General features: G+C 45.0%; 1 protein-coding gene across 1 annotated transcript in view; it reads right to left on the bottom strand.

The window, feature by feature from the left end:
• The window catches only part of TG (thyroglobulin), a gene marked incomplete at its 5' end in the record, with an annotated part of 167,551 nt that overhangs the window by 96,980 nt on the left and 55,234 nt on the right, over positions 1–15,337 (bottom strand). Inside the window, 7 exon segments of the mRNA XM_032222300.1 lie at positions 361–380; positions 383–496; positions 2,244–2,381; positions 3,540–3,620; positions 6,206–6,335; positions 8,003–8,169; positions 11,233–11,430. Of these exon segments, the coding sequence (XP_032078191.1) occupies positions 361–380; positions 383–496; positions 2,244–2,381; positions 3,540–3,620; positions 6,206–6,335; positions 8,003–8,169; positions 11,233–11,430 (848 nt within the window).

Raw genomic sequence — 15,337 nt, 5'->3', positions numbered from 1 at the left:
ATAACTCTGGAATTCCTGGAGCAACTTCAACCAAACTTGGTACACAGATACTCTCTCGAAACAAATAGTGGGGGGTAAGACAGCCCTAAAACCCTCAGGGTGTGTGTTCTGTTAAGATACAGCCTTTTGTGCCTTAAAATGGCTTCTACTGTGCAATGCAGTGGAGTTGCCATGGTAATGGCTTCATAGTTCTCCACAAGGGGGCTCCCTCTGGTGAGGGGAAAATCCAACATTAGAAATTACGTTTGATCCGGACATTTTCCCCTATAAATAAATATATTGGCTTGTAGGGAATGAGTTAGCAAGTCAATTAGCCTCACCTGTCTTCCGATATAAAAGTTGGGGCTTTTGAGGTAACACAATCTTGCAGTTGTTGGGGACATTGTAATGGAAGTGTTACAGACTTGGGCTGCTGGGTAGAGGGTACAAGGAAAGAATGCTGTGTCTGTGTTATTTGGGATATCGGCCAGTAGACAAAACTCATCCTCTCTACAACCTGAAAAAGAGGACGAACAATTCATGGTTACCATTTTTATAACAGGTAGTCCTCAACTTAAGATCACAATTGAGCCCAACGTGTACGTTGCTAAGTGAGAAATTTGCCCCATTGTACGACTTTCTTACCGCATTTGTTAAGTGAATCCCTGCAGTTGTTAAATTAGTAACCCAGTTGTTAAGTGAATCTAGTTTCCCCTTGACCTTGTTGTTAAATGAATCTGGTTTCCCCATGGGTTGCAAAAGGGGATCACATGACCAGGGTCACTGAAACACAGGCTGGAATTTTGAAGCCTACCCCTGCCCAAAATCCTAAAACAAATATTCTTTTCCCAGGCATGAATCAATGGAAGTTTCCTCCTCCAGCTTTGCATGACTAAAAACCGTGTTGAAAGAAGCAGATGTTACAAAACTCAACCTTTTTAGAAGTTTCCCTAGAAAATTTGGAATTTTTATTTGTGGTCAAAGATCCATCATCTTGGGAACAACAGAGTAAAATATCTGGGAAGCATCAAGATAAGAAGGCTGACTCTTTCTCAGTCAAGGAATTCCCCGTATGTCAATCAGCCTAACCTTTTCACACAATGCTATATTTTATTGCTTTCCTCCCTTAACAAGTTAAGATTTCATTTCTTAATACGCTGGTGAGATTTTTCCTGATAGGAGACTGAGATCGCTTAATGAAAATGAATGTGCTTTGCAAGAAATAAAGAAGACTTTTATTCTCAAAGTCTCAGCCGGCTATCAGTTTTCTAATTTAGTTTTAGTTTAGATTTGTTTAGTTATTATCATTACACCTCATACAACAAAATTAAATGCCATCTTCAGTGTACATTAAAGGTTCCCCTCACACACATGTGTTACTTGTTCCCGACTTTAGGGGGCGGTGCTCATCTCCGTTTCAAAGCCGAAGAGCCAGTGCTGTCTGAAGACGTCTCCGTGGCCATGGCTGGCATGAATAAACACCGAAGGCACAAGGAACACTGTTACCTTCCCACCAAAGGTGGTCCCTATTTTCTACTTGCATTTTTTACGTGCTTTCAAACTACTAGGTTGGCAGAAACTGGGACAAGTAAAGAGAGCTCACTCCATTATGCGGTGCTAGGGATTCAAACCTCCAAACTGTCGACCTTTCTGATCGACAAGCTCAGCATCTTAGCCCCTGAGCCACCGTGTCCTCTCAGTGTACATTATAACTATCATAAAACACAAACACCCATCCTTCACATTCTATACAATTGAAAATCCCTGAGATTGCATTAATATTGCACTATACAGGTAGAATTCAATATGGTTACTGCCCTGGGATAGAAGCCGTTTCTCAGCCTATCTGTCCTTGTTTTTATTATCCTGTACCGTCTGCCAGATGGTAATAGTTCAAAAAAAAAGGTTGCCCGGGAAGAGATGGATCTTTAAGAATGTTTTGAACTTTCTTAAGGCAGCGGGAGGTATAAAGCTCTTCCGAAGAGGGGAGGGGGCAACCCATGATCCTCTGGGCAATGGCGTTAACCTTCTGGAGCGCTGTCCTATCTGCCACTGTGCAATTGGCAAACCATACACAGGTGCAGTCAGTTAAAATACTGTCACGTCAACTTTAGGGTCAACTTTTTTAAAATTAGCTTTTGGGTTTTTATTCTCTATTGATATGCTTAGAGAACATGGTAAACATTCTAGAAAGAGTACAGCATATCCAGGACCTTGATTAATTCATAGTATGACCATTTCCCCATAAACTTAAAGTTTCTTACGTGTGAGACACCAGAGAGCAGCCTCTTCAGCTGAGTAGCTCTGCTTGAAAAGCCAGTATTTTTGAGATGGCAGAGAACGATTCGGTTCGATCAATATTTGGTCGCTTTCCACTATAGAAAAGAGCTTCTTGGTCGACGCTAATGAACACAAAGCGATGAGAACACACACGAGGTTTCAATACATCGTTTTCATACAAGAGTGAACACAACCCCGCCCTATTATAATTAGCGCTTCCATATTTCTTGTTCCAATAAATAAAATACAATAAATCAGAAACTTTCTCAGAAAGACACAACGGTTCCATTCACACAAAACCATGTGAGTCCAACTGTGATAGTTTAAAGTGGCACATCGACTAAAAGAGTAGTCCTTGTGTAAACCAGCTACAGTTAAAATTGTGTCTTAGAGTTCTCTCAAGTTTATAGGGAATAGAACAGAATAGAATAGAACAGAGCAGAATAACATAGAATAGAATAGAATAGGAGTAGAATAGAATAGAATAGAATAGCATAGCATAGAAAAGAGTAGAGTAGAGTAGAATAAGGAATAGAATAGAATAGAACAGAACACAGGAAAGGAAAGAAAGGAAAGGAAAGGAAAGGAAAGGAAAGGAAAGGAAAGGAAGGAAGGAAGGAAGGAAAGGAAAGGAATAGAATAGAATAGAATAGAATAGAATAGAATAGAATAGAATAGAATAGAATAGAATAGAATAGAATAGAAAGTAGAGTAGAGTAGAAGAAAGAATAGAGTAGAGTAGAGTAGAGTAGAGTAGAGTAGAGTAGAGTAGAGTAGAGTAGAGTAGAGTAGAGAAATAATAGAGTAGAGTTGAGTTGAGTAGAATATAATAGAATTGTGTTGAATTCCTTTGGCCAAGTCTGACTGGACTCTCAATGTACAAATAGATATAAGTGGTAAATCATGATCATAGTCACCATAAACATTTTATGATGGATTTATGATTTACTATGAACTTGGAATATGACACGGTTCCTTTATGGAGGACAGCCCAATGTTTGAAGGTTACATTTTAACATTTCTCTTAAAGACAAAGTTAAAACGCATCAGAGGAACGAGAAGAAAACCAAGCGAGACACTTGCCCACTATTGGCTTCCTTCTATCTGGCATCCTCCAGGTGGATTGCATCTACAAATCCCCACATCCCAGGTTCAGGCTGCCCTTGGATAGGATAAACCTTCTAATCTGAACACATTCAGAGAAGAACAGATTGAGAAGAGCAGTTCTTTTATTGCAAAGAATCTACTTCTACAAATTCAGATGCCCGGCCCATACCTACCTGATAGAAGAGACTTAGACTGTGGTGGAACAAGAGTAGCATCACACATAGAAGATCCAGTGCGAGTCATCATGTCAGAATCTAGAGGCAATCAAGCAAAAATCCAGTAAATTTAAAGGTTTGATCAGTCTGTGGGCAAAAAGTGAGAGGGGTGAGGAATTAAGTTGGCAGCACAATTGAAGCTGGGCTCTATGTGGGGGAGACTACCCAGGGGTGGGTTCCTCCTGGCATTGCTACCGGTTCGGTGCCAGAAAATTCTTGTGTGCGTGCGCATTTGCACTTTAAAAAGCCTGCGCATGCGGACACGATTTAATAAGGGGAGAAAAATTACATATTGTTTCAATGAAGATTGTTCTGCGCATGTGCAGAACAGAAAATAAAGATGGCGGCTCTCAGGATAGAACCGGTCCAGTCACGTGTTCGGCCGAGTTACTACCTTTTCGGCTGAACCAGTCTGAACCAGTAGGATCCCACCTCCGACTACGGGGTTAGTTTAGCCAAGGAAATTATTACCACCCCCTGCTATCAAAGTGGATCCTGGGCCCTGCGCTGCGCTGTAATGGAGAAATGGGCAATGGAGCAGCTGGCATGAGGGAAGGAGGAAAGAGGGAAAGCAGCCTTCTCCTTCCCTCATGCCAGTCGCTCCGTTGCCCATTTCTCCATATCAGTGCAACACCCAGAATTCCCTTTGATAGTGGGGGGTTTGTGTGTGGGATGTAATTTAACAACTGGTTCATCTGAACCGGTGCAAACTAGCTGAATCCCACCACTGGCTGAGGCACATAGAATGCAGTTATCTTCTCACCAAAGTGGTACCTATTAATCTACTTGCATTTGCATGCTTTCAAATTGCTACGTGGGCAGGAGCTGAGGCAAGTAACGGGGGGGCTCACTCCATCGTCCCCACACTTGGGTCTCAAACCCAGCCAGACAGCCTGACAAGCTCAGCTTCTTTAACAACTGAGTCTTTGTGCCCCCTAAGCAGAAAATACGCCACATTTTAATACTGTTATTCTCTTGGACCGGAAGGCCGTTAAAAGCCAAATTACCATAGACGTGAAATTCTCAGGATCAACCAATGGAGGGGGTGAAATTACAATCTGGGAGGAGATTGAAAATGAAACACCCTAACCTGAAATACGACATGGTTCCTTTATGGGGAAAGCCAACCTTTGAAAGCGTGACAGCCTAGTCTGATTTTAGGAAGGGCTGCCTTGTCAAGTCCAGTTTAAAAACAAATTAACATTAATTTTAGGTCTTCAGCTTTAGTCTTCAAGGTTCTCTTGGGTGATGAGCTTTCTGAGCCATTCAAATGCCAGGGACAGGTCTTAGTGTGCAATCTTTCACAAACAGCAACATCAATTGCATTTCTATTTAAATTAGAAGGATTCTGTCTAACAGCTGTCCATACATCTACTTCAGCTGAGTGTTGAAGCAGTATGGAGACAGACAGACAGACAGATGTATAGATTAGGAAGGTGGGTAGGTAGGAAGGTAGCAAGGGTAGGTTGCTGCCGGTTTTACTACTGGTTCGCAATCCCCGCCGCGCACCAGACACACGCTGTGCGCGCATGCACTGTTCAGTATAAATTGTTTTTTCACACATGCGCAGAACAATTTATAGACAATTTACAGTCGCAGGAAGGAATGATGCATGCGGACGCCGTGCGCTTCCATTTGGGTGTCGCCGGGGCCCTTCCAACTGTACCGGTTGGAACGGAATCCGGAACCCACCACTGGTAGATAGATAGATAGGTAGGTAGGTAGGTAGGTAGGTAGGTAGGTAGGTAGGTAGCAGGCAGGCAGGCAGGCAGGCAGGCAGGCAGGCAGGCGGCAGGCAGGCATGGTGGTTGGTTGGTTGGTTGGTTGGTTGGTTGGTTGGTTGGTTGGTAGGTAGGTAGGTAGGTAGGTAGGTAGGTAGGTAGGTTGGTTGGGCGGGCGGGCGGGCGGACGGACAGACAGACAGACAGACAGACAGACAGGATTGGTTGGTTGGTTGGTTGGTTGGTTGGTTGGTTGGTTGGTTGGTTGGTAGAGAGAGAGAGAGGAGAGGCAGGCAGGCAGGCAGGCAGGCAGGCAGGCAGACAAGGCTATACACCTGACTGCACTTCCAATCCAAAGGAAGTTTCCAAGTCAGATTGGAACATCTAAACAAGCCTGAAAAATAATTCAAGTGTTTTACAACTTGTATGCATGCATCAAATAGGCTTATTCGTTTATTAAATGTATCTGCCACCCATCTTGCAATCTGTCAGCTCTAGGAGGCTTACAGCAAAGTAACAGAAGAGGGTAAAGCATTAAGAAAATAAATATTCAGATTAAAAAGCCACAAAGGCAACAAAGAAGGGAGAAGGATGAGATAGTATCAAAAAACATGAATCAGCAAGCCTCAACTCCTCCTAAATACATGAATATACCCTTACAGTTGAATTGGCAACAAACTGAAGATTTCCTGGTTTGTTACCCATAAACATAATACTGAAATCTACCCCTATTTAGCCTTCTGGGATAAGCCAAATGTAACCAGGTGCTGCCACCTAGTTGGCCATCTGCATATAAATGTGCATTTCTATACATGTATGCATGTGTACATTTATTTATATATGTGTAATAAAATTATATAATGGACCCTTCTGTATATTCTGCCCATAAAAAACATAACTGACCACCCCCTTCTACTGAGACACATTTGGATATCTTTCCACATTTGACACCTGGCAAATCACCTACCTTTCCAGAAATAAACACGCTGAAAGGTGGTGAAGAATTTTTCTGGGTCTTCTGCAAGCTCAGAAGCTTAAAAAAAAAAGAGAGAGAACAGAAATTTTGGGTTTCCTTTTCTAAGGAGTCAGCACTGGCATCCGTCTTGAGCATCAGATGGCAGAATAAAAAAATAAAATAATGCAGCCAATCTGCTGATTTTGAAATACAGATGAATGCAGGATTAAAGACTCAAGGTCTGGTCTAGAATGGGGAACCATAAGGTAAAGGTTCCCCTCGCACATATGTGCTAGTCGTTCCTGACTCTAGGGGGCGGTGCTCATCTCCGTTTCAAAGTCGAAGAGCCAGCGCTGTCTGCACGCAAAGCTGCAGTCTGTATCAACTGAAGCTTCCAGAAACATTTTAAGGGTAACCCCATGTAGAGTGTGTGGCATAATCCAAATAGTAGGTGACCAGGACTTGAGTGACTAGTTTACTTATTCACATATAGATTGGGTAAAACCAGGCTTAATAGCAGTAATTGTGAGAGGGATCTTGGAATCTTAGTGGAGAACCAGTTATAAATATGAGCCAACAATGTATGGCAGCAGCCAAAAAAGCCAACACAATCCTAAATTACATTAATAGAGGAATACAATCAACATCACGTGTGGCACTAATACCACTTTATAACGCTTTAGTATTCTAACACCACTTTATAACGCTTTAGTATTCTAACACCTAGAATACTGCATCCAATTTTGGTCACCACACTATGAAAAAGATGTGGAGACTCTAGAAAGAGTGCAGAGAAGAGCAACCAAGATGATTAGGGGACTGGAGGCTAAAACATACGATGAACGGTTGCAGGAACTGGGCATGGCTAGTCTAGTGAAGAGAAGGACCAGGGGAGACATGATAGCAGTCTTCCAATATTTGAAAGGCTACCACAGAAAGGAAGGGGTCAATCCATTTTCCAAAGCACCTGAAGGCCAGACAAGGAATAATGAATGGAAACAGGGAGTTTCCAGGGAACAGGGGGAGATTCAACCTGGAAATAAGTAGAAATTTCCTGACAGTGGGAACAATCAACCCATGGAACAGAAGTTGCCTTCAGAGGTTGTGGGAGTTTCATCACTGAAAATTTTCAAGAAGAGACTGGACTGACATTTGTCAGAAAGGGTCAGGGGTGGGTTCCTGCCAGTTCTAACCTCTCTATAGAAGAGGTTCCACAAATCTACAGTGAATCCATTTAGAACCAGTTCCAGCTCCCTCCCCCCCCCCCCCGCCCATCCGCACATCATCAAGATGAAGAGCGAGAGGGGAAATTCTGGGAGTTGAAGTCCACAAGTCTTAAAGCTGTCAAGTTTGAACACCCCTGGGTTTTTTTTTCTAAAGGGTTAGGGGTGCAAGGGTCTTGTAACTTGACAGCTTTAAGACTTGCGTGCTTCAAATGCCAGTTCCTGAGCCAACATTTTGGTTGCTAAGCAAGAGCGTTGTTAAGTGAGTTTCACCACATTTTACCACGCCCACCCAGTCACATGGCTGGCAAGCCACTCCCACAAGCAGGCCACACCTATAGAAGAGGTTCTAAAAAAATTTGAAACCCACCACTGGAAAGGGTGTAGGGTCTCCTGCTTGGGCAGGGTGTGTCTGGTGTGTTTGGACTAGTTGACCTACAAAGTCCCTTCCACCTCTGTTAAACTGTTAATTACACCATCCTAGTCAAATGGTTCGGCCAGTCTATTAAATTACTCACTTACCTCCAGCAAGCACTTGGTCTCCAATTCTGACTGTGTATTGGCTCTTCCCTTCATTGTACTTTGTGCGTTGACATATTGCGCCTTGTCGACGGGTTGAGTCCCATCCCAGTCATTAAGGTTGCAGATCAATGCACTTGGGGAACTCAGCAGGCTACATGCAATACTGCCTGGATGCAAGGAAGAAAATATTTACAGGGTTCAGCTCTGTTTAGTAACAGTTTGATCTTGGCAGTGAAAAACTTGGAAAAGTGTTCCATTGGCCTTTTCAGTAATTCTGCTGTAGAAATCTTGCTTGGCCCTTCTTAGGAAGTATAAAAGAATCCATTCCATTGAACTCATCTTGGAAACTGCTTGAGGAGACACAGGACAACCCTAATTCTTCAGAAATATCCTCTGTTTCACAGATTAATCTACAACTTGAGCACAGTCCAAGAGAAGCAGAGAATGAAATATTGTGCAGTTACATGGTCAATCCAAGGAGTATCAAAAAGAGAGTGAGAGATAAATGCCTCTGGATCAGCGGTAGGATTCAGCCGGTTCGCACCTATACGGGAGAACCGGTTGTTAACTTTCTAAGCAGTTCGGAAAACCGGTTTTTGGAAGAAATCTTATTTTGTTTTTCCCCACTTTCCAGGGCTAATCCTGTAAGGAAGGCAGGAAGGAAACATTCTGGTGTTGTTTCTAGCCTAATCTTTATTGCCCTGCTTACAGAAACTGCCTCTCCGGTTAACCCTCATTACATTGTAACAGCTAAGGCGAAGCAGCCATCGACCTGAGTGATGTTGAGTTGGCTATGCCCACATGGTCCTATGACCATCGAGCCAGGTCTACCCAGCTGGTCATTAGGGCAGAGAACCGGTTGTTAAATTATTTGAATCCCACCACTGCTCTGGACATATACCTCACACTACAGAGGAACACCTCTGTTGTCACAGAATAGATTTAAAACTTCAGCACGGTCCAAGGGAAGCCAGAGATTGAAATATTGTTCAGATACTTGGTCATTCCAAGGAGTGTCAAAAAAATATGTACCTCACATTCCAGTGATTCTCACTCCCTTTGTACATTCCACTCCAATCAGAGGTGGTATTCAGCTGGTTCGGGGCTGGTTCAGGTGAAAATTTTGAGTAGTTCAGAGAACTGGCAAATACAACCTCGGGTTGGCTCCGCCCTCCCGCTCCCGCCGTTCCCTGTCCTATGATATCTTGTTTTTAGTTCAGCTGATTCACACGCAGAGTGGATTGCCACGCTTCAGCTGAGCTTAAAAAAACAGTTCAGCTCACCAGCGCTGACACCGAGGGCAGTCTTTGAGTGCTGCGCAGGAAGCGCGAGCTCCCCCATGAAACGCGAGTTCATACACAAACATGTTCTCATAGAATCAATAGGAAAAGATTTGGAATCCCACCACTGACTTCAACTCTGATATAATCCTAATTAGTCTGGAAAAAATTGTCTATGAGTAAATGGAGCAAAGTATGGTCCATTCATCCCTTATCTGAACTTCTGGATTCGATTCCGAAATCGTCTATCGGGATGTATTTTCAGTTAGGCTATTTGAAGGATTCTTGACTGTAAGGGTATTTTACTTTTCAACATTTTCTTACTTTGCTCAGCTTACATCCTGCCTTTTCTATAGTGGAATCAAGGCAGCCAGCATGTCCTTCTCAGTGGTGGGTTTCAAAAATTGTTCGAACCTACTCTGTGGGTGTGGCCTCCTTTGTGGGAGTGGCTTGCCGCCATGTGACCGGATGGGAGGCTTGCCCCATGTGCCGGATATGAAGATGCCGACGACACTTGTCAGAACCACCTTAAATTACCTCACACACAGCACTGGCTGCATAAGAATATGATGTAAACTTTTTTTAAAAGGCATCTTTGGTTTGCGTTAAAACAACTTCAACACACACAATGTTCTGATTGCGCCACAAACGCAGTAGTCACCTTATCTTTCACAGAGGCACTGAGTTTTATAAATAGGAGCATGATAGTGTAGAATAATCATATCCAAGGACCAGTGGTGGGTTTCAAAAAATTTTGGAACCTCTTCTGTAGGTGTGGCCTGCTTTCCGGGTCTGGTGGAACCTCTTCTAACCGGTTCGGTAGATTTGACGAACCGGTTCTACCGAATAGGTGCGAACTGGTAGGTACCCACCTCTGGTCCTTCTTCCATCACATTTAAAGCTCACAACAACACTGAGAAATTCAGATTGGCCTAATATCACCATTAGTTGGCTTCACAGCTGTGAGGATTTAGACTTGTTTCTCCCTAATCCTAGTTTGGCTAGAAATATATTTTCAGAGTCACTGACATATTGATGAACATTGAAAAGAACAACAGGAAAAAAACTGTAATGGAGGAAGAAACTGTAATTCTTCTCTTTTTTTTTCCAATTAGCTTACATGCCAGAAAGTTTGCACACCATTTCCTGAATTATAAACGATAACATCTGCAAGCCTAACCATTATCACTGATTAATAAAATGTCGTAACAAGTTACCCTGTCTTAAATTAATCATCTAGAGCTTTATCATCTACATTCTCATGTACGAAGTTAGCACCCAGTCCCTCTCCTAGGAGAAAGAAATATTCTAGGAAATATTAAAAGGCAGAATATTATATTTCCCTGGAGGAGAAATAGAGAAAATGTTTTTAAGACAGGAAGTGGGCTCACTCTTAATAGCCCCCACCCCTCAATAGCCCACAGCAGATGTCTGCACTTAAGAGATAGAGATAGCTAGGTCTATTCATAGGCAAATGCTCTCACCCAGGATCCAACAAAGGTAGGATTAGCCCTCTACCATCTAGCAACAGAACTCATCACATGGCACCTGCAAAGATTACATCACCAGCAAGGCTCAACCAAGCCTGGGACACAGATAACCTAAGTTACATGGCCCCATTGGAGTCTGACAACCAACAGAACACAAGCTCAAATTCAAAGCCCAACAGAGGGCATAACACCGAGGCTCTCTCAGCATCTCTTCCCTTTTTTGCCCAGGATCTCAAACCATGTGATCCTGTCCACCATTAAACCATCTTTCCAACCAGCCTCCATGTTTCCAGTGTCTCTTTCCCCCCACTTGGAACTGAACCCAGATGGACATTTCTGCCAACAGTTGTAAGATAAGCAAAGCTAGATTTCTGCTCCAGTGGGCTTATTCCTAAGCATAAGCACATGGTGTAAAAGGAAAGGCGACCTTCTCATCCACAGCTGTAGCCTAAACAGTTACCTCCATCAAGTATGAGCTGGCTTAAGATAAAGCCATCACAGCAAGCATCTTGGTGACAGGCTTGGCGGCAGAAGAGATGAACATCTGTCAAAGATGTACCAGATGCTGATACAACCAAAATGCTGTACACGCCAGAAACAACATCCTGAAAATCAGTCTTCTCAAATGTCTTGACTCCCACTGTAGTGAAATCTTGTCCTGGAAAACAAAGAGGCAACTGTTTCTATTAGCCTACTCCCTCGGTTGGAAGGACTTTGTGAAAATGTCCACAACACACTGTCAAAATTCCAACAATCCTTAAAAAAAAAAAAAAAAGTAGCTTGCTCCTGGCTTGAAGTGAGGTAGAACTTTTAACTGCTCTCTGTTGTAGCAGAGGTGGGATTCAGCAGGTTCTGACCAGTTCTGGAGAACCGGTAGCGGAAATTTTGAGTAGTTCGGAGAACTGGTAAATACCACCTCTGACTGGCCCCACCCCCATCTTCTCTGCCTCCTGCGTCCCAGCTGATCAGGAGGGAATGGGGATTTGCAGTAACCTTCTTCTGGACTGTGGTGGGAATGGAGATTTCACAGTATCCTTCCCCTGGAGGTGGTGGGAATGGGGATTTTACAGTATCTTTCCCTTGGAGTGGGGTGGGAATGGAGATTTTGTAGTATCCTTCCCCTGGAGTGTGGTGGGAATGGCGATTTTGCAGTATCCTTCCCCTGGAGTGTGGTGGGAATGGAGATTTCACAGTATCCTTCCCCTGGAGTGTGGTGGGAATGGGGATTTTACAGTATCTTTCCCTTGGAGTGGGGTGGGAATGGAGATTTTGTAGTATCCTTCCCCTGGAGTGGGGTGGAAATGGAGATTTTGTAGTATCCTTCCCCTGGAGTGTGGTGGGAATGGAGATTTCACAGTATCCTTCCCCTGGAGTGTGGTGGGAATGGCGATTTTGCAGTATTCCCCTGGAGTGGGTAGGGAATGGAGATTTCACAGTATCTTTCCCCTGGAGTGGGGTGGGAATGGAGATTTCACAGTATCCTTCCCCTGGAGTGGGGAGGAAATGGGGATTTTACAGTATCCTTTCCCTGCCATCCCACCAAGTCATACCCACCAAGCCACACCCACACACCAGTGGTGGGTTTCAAAAATTTTTGGAACCTCTTCTGTAGGTGTGGCCTGCTTTCTGGGTCCAAAGGTGGAACCTCTTCTAACCGGTTCGGTAGATTTCACGAACCGGTTCTACCGAATAGGTGCGAGCTGGTAGGAACCCACCTCTGCCACACACAACCACTCCGAAAGAACTGGTAGTACAAAAAATTGAATCCCACCACTGTGTTGTACACATAGTGCTCAAGGTTATGACCGTGAATGAAGCCTGCCCATCGTGTTCGCAACTTGTGATGATTGTAAGTGCAAGAATAGGTCGTCAATCACTTTTTTGAGGCCATCGTAGCTTTGAACCATTGTTAAACGAATGGTTGCAAGTTGAAAACTACTTATAGTGATATTGTTACTCGCATTGAATTGTAGGCTTCCTTGCGACAATTAATTCATTTTAACCATTTATTTGTTTTCACAAATAAACTGATCAGCAGCAAACACAGGTGGTGAGCAACGACTGGCCAGCTTTAGTGGATTATCTAGTGCTGGGGTCACAAATCGGTGGCCGAGGCCACTAGTGGGATGTGATGGCTTTGCAACCGTTGTGTGGCATTTCCACTTGCACGAGCAGTGGGCGAGCACATGCGCACACACTTCATATGTGTTGTGGCCTGTCGCCCATCGGCCCCTCAAGTAACCGAATCAGAGGAGAGGAGAATCTAAGAGCTCTGAGGGGGGAAGAGGGAATGGAGCTGTTAGAGAGAGAGAGAGAGAGGTGGAGCCTGGCCTGTCTGTCAGCCCCTATTATAGCAATAGCAATAGCAGTTAGACTTATATATCGCTTCATAGGGCTTTCAGCCCTCTCTAAGCGGTTTACAGAGTCAGCATATCGCCCCCACAGGCTGGGTCCTCATTTCACCCACCTCGGAAGGATGGAAGGCTGAGTCAACCTTGAGCCGGTGAGATTAGAACTGCTGAACTGCAGATAACAGTCAGTTGAAGTGGCCTGCAGTACTGCACCCTAAGCACTGCACCACCTTGGCTCTATTCTGACCGAGGCTTCCCAAGAGCATGAAGCAAACTCCTTGTCCTGACAAAAAAAATCCTTTTATTAATTTGCTGTGAATTCTGCTCATTCACATCCAGCAAAGTCTTTCAAAGGAGGATTTGCAGTCACAGACCTTATCTGGCTTGGAGAGTTGCCAGGCCGATATCTGCAAAACCTGGCAAGGAGTCTGGAAAGTCACAAACCAATTAAGCGAACTAATTGTCTCCTGCAAACTCCACTCCCCTTTCGCTCCTCTTTTATTTCCTCTGGGAGGGACCATTCATCGTGCCCCTGTGGCCTTACTCCCGTTGACCCCTGTTCTTTAGCTGTTCCCTTCATCTGGCAACTCTGCACATGCACACACTGGGAACAGACTCCAGCTGTTCGTCTGCCTCACTGATGTCTGCCCCTGAAGGCAGCTGATAACTGGCATACGACTCTGGTCTCCTCTCTGCCTCCAACACAGAGCACTCATCAGAGCCTTCCTCAGATTCCAGGACTGGCCCATGTTCCTCCCCAACCTCCTCACTGTCCGAATCTGCTGCCAGCTCTACTGGCCACTGGCAGGACACAACAGCCCTCAGATGGAGAGTCAACAGCCCGCAGGTCTGGAGGTGGCTGATGAGGAAGAGGAGGAACAGCTGGGTCCAGTGCCTGATGTGAGGATGCACAGAAGGCAGAGGAGAGGAGTGGAAATCTATGAGCCGGTCCTTGGGATGGAAGAGCCACTGCTGCTAGAGAAGCCCCAACCTAGCTCTGGAGATAAAAGGCAGTGGGCAGAGATGAATAGATGTGACAGACAACTGTTGTGGCCCAGCAGGAGCAGTTGGAGCTGCTAACAGACTCCACCAGCAAGGGGCCTTATGAGTCGGCTCTGGAAGAGTTGGAGGACCCTGACAGGGTTCCAACTCCGAGCAGGGCGCATAGAGGTTGGTTGGCCACCAGGAGGCGCCTGAGGCATGGAGCAGTGGTAAAAGCTGAAGGGAGTGTGCTCCTGACGTCAGGCCTTGGAGCAGTGATGAGGAGACAAGGGAAGTGGTCCTGGATGCCCGGCAACAGCGAGCAGATCGACGTAGAGAGCAGCTACGCAGATACAAAAGATAATTAGACCCAGGTGGTTGTAATTAGGCTCCTCTCAAGATTGTATTTAAGGAGGGAATTTGTCAGGAGTCTGGTTGCAGGATTCAACTTATTTCTTAACGCTGGAGAAGCTGTTATCTGTATCTGTCAAAGTCTGAATTGCTGCCAAGGTTCTTATCTGTTTGTCTGCTTGGGCTTTCAGCCAACGAGGTTTATGTTTCCTGTTAATAAAGTGCTGTGACATTCCAGCTAAGCTTGTCTCGGTCATTACTGGACGGAGGAGGGGGTCAGAACAGACAACTATTCATCTTCTGGGGCGGACAGACTTGTTAGCTTGAGGTGAAAGAGAAACTTTTTGTTGGGGCTGCCAAGACTCCTAATGAAGGCACCTTTTGAGTTCACTTCAGAGGATTTGTTATGTGTGGGGAGCTGGATCAGAACAGAGTGGCAATTGCATGTGCAAGCCACATGCACAAATGGAGTTGTGCATGCACACTTGCTGGCCGCTTGTATGGAACCATCCCTCTTCTGCCCCCCCCCTCACTCCAGGTCCGCAAAGCCGAAAATGTTGGGAAACTCTGATCTAGTGGATGTCCAAGCCCCACCAACATCTTCTAACCCTCAACCTAAGCAAACATCACAGCTCTAAACAGGGGGGTTTCAGGTGGTTCGCGGCGGTCCCCGCGAACCGGTTTGGTCGGCGAACCCGGAAGTAAGTAACTTCCGGGAACGCCGAAGGGTCCACCGCCCGCGTTTCTTACCCGGTTTTGACGGGTTCTGCACTTCCACGCATGCGCAGGACGCATACAGCACCTGCGCGATCCTCCAGGAGCAGCTGGAGCATCGCATAGATGCTAGTACGCATGCGTGCACTGCACGCGTGCACGAGGACG

The sequence above is a fragment of the Thamnophis elegans genome, chromosome 8 (assembly GCF_009769535.1).
Source record: "Thamnophis elegans isolate rThaEle1 chromosome 8, rThaEle1.pri, whole genome shotgun sequence".
In the NCBI taxonomy this organism is placed as follows: Eukaryota; Metazoa; Chordata; class Lepidosauria; order Squamata; family Colubridae; genus Thamnophis; species Thamnophis elegans.
Note: the sequence above shows the minus strand (reverse complement) of the source record. Positions and strands in the feature narration are given on the sequence as shown.